At 58.8% G+C, this 7,268-nt stretch overlaps 1 protein-coding gene across 1 annotated transcript in view; it reads right to left on the bottom strand.

The window, feature by feature from the left end:
* CASQ1 (calsequestrin 1) overlaps positions 1 to 5,900 on the bottom strand; it is a 9,802-nt gene extending 3,902 nt beyond the window's left edge. Inside the window, exons 1-8 of the mRNA XM_045298487.1 lie at positions 5,628 to 5,900; positions 4,140 to 4,224; positions 3,007 to 3,107; positions 2,685 to 2,796; positions 2,282 to 2,355; positions 1,886 to 2,016; positions 439 to 484; positions 6 to 10 (exon numbers count right to left, since the gene is read on the bottom strand). Coding sequence (XP_045154422.1) covers positions 6 to 10; positions 439 to 484; positions 1,886 to 2,016; positions 2,282 to 2,355; positions 2,685 to 2,796; positions 3,007 to 3,107; positions 4,140 to 4,224; positions 5,628 to 5,900 — 827 coding nt within the window. The remainder of the gene's footprint in view (positions 1 to 5; positions 11 to 438; positions 485 to 1,885; positions 2,017 to 2,281; positions 2,356 to 2,684; positions 2,797 to 3,006; positions 3,108 to 4,139; positions 4,225 to 5,627) is intronic.
* Positions 5,901 to 7,268: the final 1,368 nt, after the last annotated feature.

Here is a 7,268-nt window from a genome sequence, read left to right as displayed (position 1 = left end):
GATCGTCCTCCTGGGGGGTGGGGGGGGTGGCGGGGATCAGAAGGGTCAGTCAGGTCTACTCCTTGAAGTGGAAGAGTCCAGAACAGACCCCAAGCTCTCCTCAAACCTGAATCGGTGGAACTCCAGCTTCGGGCCAGGTATGTTTTTGCGGTGGGAACCCTTTTCCAAGAGAACTGCCCTTTCCCTTTGGGACCCCACACCTCCCCTGGAACCCCCTGTAGTCCCGGAGCTTGGGAGCTCTTCCCATGTCATCTCCATCCGCTTATGTTTGCCTCCCAATTCCTGTTAAGTTCTTCCGAACAGAAAACCGTCGGCCTTTGCTGGTGCGCGGCCTTTGCTACAAGCAGGGGATGAGGAGCAGAGAGCGGGATGTTCCCAGGACCTGGGTGCTCAGCAACCCTCGCTGCCCTAGGACCCAGCCCAGCCAGCGCCACTCACCCAGGTCTCATACATGCTTTCCGGCTTCAGTTTCCTCAGCGTGGATCTAGAAGAGACGATGGCAGGTCACGCCATGGGTACGGAACCTTGTCTTGCAACTGGCTGAGCGCTGGACTGGTAGCCAACCGAAAGGTTGCAGGCCCAAGCCCACCCAGTGACTCCGACTTCGGGAGAAAGACCCGAAGGTCTGGTTCCATGAAGGTCACGGCCAAGAAAACCCCATGGGGTGCTTTCACTCTGTCACCTTGGGGCTGCTCTAAGGGAGAATCCACTCAAAGGATAGCCCCCACATCTCAGTGGGTGAGGAGGAAGACCCTCTCAGAAAGTCTCCTTGGCAGCAGCTGGCTCTTGCTCATGTCTGGGACCCAGACAGCTCGGAGCTCAGGACAAAGGCACCTGACAACATGGATGCTCTGGGCACCAGACCCCGATCATTGATCATTGCGGAGCGAGAACAGATGGGAGCGGGGAGGGGGGCACAGGGGCTGGAAGAGGCGCTTTGGGAGGAAGCTGAGAGCACTGGGCGCAGGCGTGCCCATGGATTCTGCCAGACGAAGGGGGCCATGACCTAAGAGGAGTGATCACAAGGAAGTAGCGTGTACCCTGAGGGATGGGCATTCCCGGTTGGGGAGCGAAGGGAGAGAGTTTGTGTGTGTGTGTGTGTGTGTGTGTGTGTGTGTGACAGGACTTCTCAACCTCGGCACTACTAACATTTTGAGTGGGAGCAGTCCTGACTGGGGGGGGGAGGGGGGGCTGGCCTGTGCCTCGCGGGGTGTTCAGCAGCACCCCTGGTCTCTACCCACTAAAGGTAGTAGAATTCTCCCAACCAAAAATGTCCCCTGACACTGATGGTCAAGTCATCCTTGGAGGGCAAAACTCTCCCCCTTTCTCCCCATTGAGGGCCATCTTCGAGTATCACATTTGGACAAACCGGGGAGAGACCTGGGTTAGCACCCTCGTTCCGACCCATCCCTGCGGGACTTCTTTTCATGTAGCTACACACTATCTGAGCAGCTCAACGCTCAACGTCTGCCAGGCAGTGCTAGCTCGCAGCGACCCTGTAGGACTGGGGAGCCTCCTCTGAGCTCCCTAAACTGTAGCTCTTTACAGGAGAGGAAAGCCCCGTCAGGCCAAAGCATAATCACCAGGCTACCAGGGATCCTCGGTGGAACCTCTTTCATGGAGATCACCTAAAGGACTAACTATAACACGAGGGACAGCCAGCCAGCCCTGCTACGCTGACCTGGGTGGTGCAAAACCACAAGTTCACTTTGAACGCTGACGATCTGCAGAGGACCCCCCTCCGTGTCGGGCTCAAGGTTAGACACTGGGAGGCAGGACAGGCTGCATACTGCTATTGCCTCGCGGAGCACGGCGCCCCTGAAGCACGTCATCTGCAGGTGGGATCACATCCCGCCTTCTAGCCCACACCAGCCCCGCTCCTCACCTCCTGTGCTCCTCTACGAAGCTGACGATTTCCTCTTCGCTGTTGGGCTTGTCTGGGATGGTCACCGGCTCGTCCATGAAGGCCTCATAGAAATCGATCTCGTTCATCTTCAGGGTCAGCTTCTTGGCCACCTTGGGGGGGGAGAGCAGGGAGGAGTGGAGCAGAGGACGTGGGAGCACGCAGAGAAGCAGTGTTTCTGGGAGGGAGCCAGGGAACTGAGTCCCAGTCTTGCCCTGGCTACTGAGCCATTGGGTTTATGTCTTAACCTATAGCCCTTTGCAGTTAGAAAATCGGACGGGCAGAGAGGGTCTGGGGGAGTGCTGACATGTGAAAGGGCGCCGCCCCCCCCACCCCGAGGTTTCAGGGGCAGAGGTAGGAGGGCAGCATAAGGCGAACCTTGCTGTCGAAGGTGGCGAAGAAGGGGATGTAGGGGTGGAACTCCTCAGCTGCATCTTCATAGGCTTTGAAATCTGCAGGGGGATCAGGAGGTCAGTCTCCTAGGGGAACATCCCCCACATGCCTCTTTCCAATTCTTCGGTAGAACTCAGTGGGATTGCAGTAAGAAGTTCATCCTGAGACCCTCACCCCACTCCCCACCCTCTGAGAGGGGGCGGAGCATGGCAGGATGCGGACATCCAGATGGGACACCCAGAGCAGAGAGTGCTGTGGACAGCTGGTGGACGTGGCCGGGGGCAGGGAGAAGAACCAGTGCAAGATGCTGAGAGGCGGCCGATGCTGAGTAAGGACAGATGAAAAGGGGATCCGGGCAGGGCAGTAGAAGAGTTTACAGGTTCCTCACGCTCCGAGTCTTTGTTCTTGAAGTAGCCAATGAGTTTGATCTCATCCTCGATGTTATCGAATGCCTGCAGCTCTCGTTCCCCCTCAATGAGCTCCACCGGGTCCTCCAGCACCTGGAGGAGTAGGGACATTAAAGGAAGAGAGTGGGTTTCTGTCCTTATCGGGAGAACTAGAGAACTGGGGAGGGTGTGTGGCGAGAGGAAGGCTGGGGAACCAGAGGGAGGTCAGGGCGCTGTGTGTGTGTGTGTGTGTGTGTGTGTGTAGGTTCATAGGGGGACAGGTGGGGAGTCAGAGCTGGCCATCAGGGCCAGGGGAATTCTCACATCAAGCAGAAACTCCACCAGGGTGTCAGCTGAAAACTCGCCATCATACTCAATGACCTCATCTCCCTTGAACACGTAAACGCTGTCCTCTTCTGTTAAGCCTGGGGAGTCAGCCAGGGGCGAGAGCCATCAACCCAACCTCCTCGCAGATTCAAGGATCCACATCGCGGCCCCGCTCCCGCTCAAGCCCACATCCTCTACCTAGCCCTGTCTTGCCCGCTCTCCCCTCCACTGCCTCCTACCCCCCTACCTGCCTGTGTCTGTGTCTTGCATTTAGCCTAGGATGCTAGCCTAATGAGAGAACCAGGAAGTAAGGATTCCAGCCATTTCTTCCTTTCTCTGGCTGCCATAGCTGTAGATGAATAGTCAGGCCACCTCCTCACACGACTCCAATAGCGGATTCCCAGTCCAGCCCTGAGCCCTCCGTGATGATGGCAAGAGGTTATTACTGACGAATGACTTCATGATTGCTGACCACTCCCCTCTCCGGCCACAACAGGGGTCCAGGTCCAGTCTGTGCTGCCCCCTGGTGGCAGGGTTCTGTACCCCCACCCCCCTCAGGGGGTGAACAAGGGGGTGAACAGCCCCCTCAGGGGCTGGAGGGTCTACAGAGGACCCTCAGGGGCTGGAGGGTTTCCAGCCCTGCAACTATAGTTCTTGAAACCTCTTCCCCTTCCCCCCGCCCCCCAGCATCTAAGATCAGCTTTGGGGCTTCAAGAGGGACCAGCTTCACCCCCTGCGGGGATTTCTGTGTGGGTCTCTATCAGTCAGGAGAAGCTGAACTCTCTGGCCAGACGGCTTCCTTCCTTCCTTCCCATCTGATTTTCAGAGTAAGGAGCCTGGGTGGTGGCGCTGTGGGAGAAGTGTTGGGCTGCTAACCTCGGGGTTGGTGGTTCAAACCCACAGGAACAGGAGAGAGATGATGCCGCTGGGTCCCATGAAGACTTACCGTCTCAGAAGCCCCTATGTAGGGTTGCTGTGAGTTGCAATTGTATCGATGGCAGTGGGGAGGCAAGCTGAATAAGCCTTGCTGCCTGCCAGTCATACACCTGAGGCGTCCCCACCTTTGCTGCCCCCAGTCTCACGCAGCAGGCGCCTTGCCCCACCCTGCCACGTCCCCTGCAGCCCCTTACCTAGCTTCTTGGCCACAGCTGCGTCCTTCTCAGAGTCCACCAGCCCAAAGCCAACACCTTTGTCTTCTAGGACTTGAGCTGCTAACTGGAAGGAGCCGTTGGGGTTACAACTCGGCTTTGGCATTCACGCTGACCCCCCACTGGAACATTTCCAATTTCCCTACAGCCGGCCTCTGTGGGTCCCGAGTTCCATTTTCATGCTGTAACACTGCTGGTTTGCAGTGTGCTCCTGAGACTGCTCCCAAAGGGGCCGCAGCGCCGTCCTGGCAAGGCCAGGCCCGGGGCGGCATTCTTCAATGGGAAGAACAGTGCGGGGCAAGGGGCTAAGGCTTCAGCTGGAGGGGGGTGGTCTTGGAGAGTGGCCTAGGAGTCTGGGCTTGCTCTGGGGATTGGGGAAAGCCAGATTGCTGTGGGGACAGTTTCTTGTGTTCTCTTCTTTGTCACACCCTCACCTCCCCACCCCCTTAGAGGAGAGTATGACTTGGGGACACCTCACCTTCACTAACTACTCAGAATGTTCTCAGGCGACAGCCAGCAAGCCCCTGGGTCCTTGCCTCCTTAAGCCTTCGACTGGGCCTCAACCCTCATTCATTCGGCCTTGGGTGGGCGCCCAGCGTTACCCCCACAGAGACTCAGTGCTGTGATTCACAGGGTGGTGGGAAGGGAGGAGTTGGCAGGTGGTACTGAGCACCCAGGATAAAAATACTCAGCTCATCCATCAGAGCCCAGGCTCAGCTCTCAACACCGGGCAGTGGCCACCAGAAAGGCGAGTCTCGGCAGTCCTGGTGCCTCACCCTCCAGCTAAGGCCTGTCTGCACCACAGAACTGGGGAAGGGGCCCCGTGGGATGACACTGCCCCCAACTCCCTCTCTCTTTTGTGCTTGAAATCCACTTGTGGGGTGGGGAGACTCTTCCCCTCAAGAGAAGATAGGAGAGGTGCTACCAGGCCTCTGTCAAGCACAAGAATTTTCCAATCTGGGCGTCCAAGTTGGTCCAATGGGGACTGCTGGAGCATGAGGGCGGGGGAGGGAGGGAGAGGGCACCAGCTTGGGCATAGCGTACAGTCAATACTGGTGCCAGTACCCGGAGGGCACTGGGAAGCATAATGGGGTCTAGGAGATATTGACACCTTTAGCCATGACATGTGGCATGCAAACCAGATCCGCGGTGTTTAAATGGACAATTGGTTTTAAAGGCCTCTTGGGGTGCAGGCCCCAGTGCTGACGAAGAGAGGGCATGCACTGGGCTTGGAGGGTGGGTTTGTGGGGTGGGGCCCTGCCCTGCAGTTGTCCCCCTTCCCTTGCGGGCCTCCCTTTTCATTTCTGCCCCTCTGCCAAGGGCACCCTGCTCCCAGCCGCCCCTAGCTCTCTCTGCCTCCCACAGCAAGGGGCAGAGGCTCCCTCTCATCGCCGACCTGTGGTGGAACTTTGGGGTCCCCAAGCCTCCGCTCTCCTTCCGCTTAGGCCGCCAGGCCCCCGGACCCCTCACCTCCAGGATGAGCTCCTCCATCTCAAACTGCCTCTGCGAGGCCTTGTCGTCCTCCGGGGGGTCGTGGTAGAGCAGGGCCAGCACCTCATACTTCTTGAACACGTTCTTGTAGTTCTTCGCGTTGACGTTGACGACGCGGTCCACGCCGTCGTACTCGGGGAAGTCCAGCCCGTCCTCCCCCTGCACCCCGAACCGGGGTGCCCCCAGCCCCAGCAGGAGCAGCAGCGCCAGCCGCAGCCCCGCCGCCGCCGTCCTGCCCGTTGTCGCGCGCATGGAGGAGGCAGTGGGCTCCTGGACCAGAGAGAGGTGAGCTGCGGTGGGGAGGGGCCTCTGGGGCTTGAATCCGAAGGTTGGGGGGCTCCGGGTGGGGGTGGGGTGGGGAATGGCCCAGAGCAGGGGACAGAGGACACTGCTGGGCCCTGGAGAAAGTGTCCAAAGAGCCAAGAGAAAAAGGGTCAGGGCGAGGAATAGGAGCAGGGGGCGGGGAGGGAACCGGAGCTGCCCCTGAAATGGGCACCTCTTGGCCCCCACCTGGTCCTGGCTAAATAAGTCTCCGGGGTTGGCCAGAGAGATGGCCAACCTTCTGCGGCCAGGGCAGCTCCAAGAGGGCGGGCCTGAGTCCTCCCACCTCCCATACCTCTCCCTCGGCTCCCTGAGGCTCCTTCTCGCCCCTCCCCCAGTGTCCAGGGATTCTCAGCCCCTGTCCCCACGCTGGCCCACGAGCTCATCTCCATATTAAGATAGGAAAAGGGAGAGACAGACGCCGGGAGCTAAAAATATGACCAGATGAGTCGGAGGTAAATGAAGCTGGGGTGGGGGAGGGGAGGTCCGGGTAATTAGGGAGAGCAGAGGGCAGGGCAAATGCGAGGAGAGGGAAGGAAATGGGGTGGGCATGAGGAGGACGAACTCTGGCCAGAGATTAAGTGGGCAATACAGGGGAAAAGGGCCACTCCTCCGGCACTGTCTCCCAGTGCTAGCAAGCCGGCCTCCCCTGGAGGTGACCGGCTTCTCTGATCTTGTGGAAACAGAGTGTGTGTGTGTGTGTGTGTGTGTGTGTGTGTGTGTGTCCGAGTGTGACATCAGGCTGCAGCACAGGGACCCCTGTACTTGTCTCTAAAGCAGCAGGACCTGGGTGAGGTAATTTTGCGAGTAAGAGGTGGAGCCGAGTCCAGGACTGGCCACCTGGCTCCGCTCCAGCCACTTTGCTTTGCTCCACACTGCTGTCTCGGGAATGCTGGGGAGAGGCAGGGTGCACGGGCACCCTGGTCCAGATTCTATGCTGCAGAGAGATGGGGGCTTGGGGGCTCATGATGAGAGGAGTGTGCCTGTGAGGAGTCACTTGATTGTTCCCTGCCCACGGGGAGGGAGCGTGTCCTGGGCTGTCATCCCAGGGAGAGGGCATGGCCACCCTTCGTGCCTATGAAGGCCTTTGAAAAGATTTAAGAGGATTGATTCGGTATAAACCCTAGGGAGATGTTAGGCCCTGGAGAGTGAGACCAGATGGGCCTTGTGCGGCGAACTTTAGAAGACTGTGCACGGCCACCCCCCACGCCGGGTCCCAGGTGGAGGGGAGGGAAGAGTCAATGAGTCCAGCTCGGGTCCCGGAAGAGGCCTCACCCCAACCTGAGGCACCTCTGGTTC

The sequence above is a fragment of the Echinops telfairi genome, unplaced genomic scaffold (genome assembly GCF_000313985.2).
Source record: "Echinops telfairi isolate 266 unplaced genomic scaffold, ASM31398v2 ScPeMD7_7425;HRSCAF=8463, whole genome shotgun sequence".
In the NCBI taxonomy this organism is placed as follows: Eukaryota; Metazoa; Chordata; class Mammalia; order Afrosoricida; family Tenrecidae; genus Echinops; species Echinops telfairi.
This window is presented reverse-complemented; position numbering and strand designations above follow the sequence as displayed.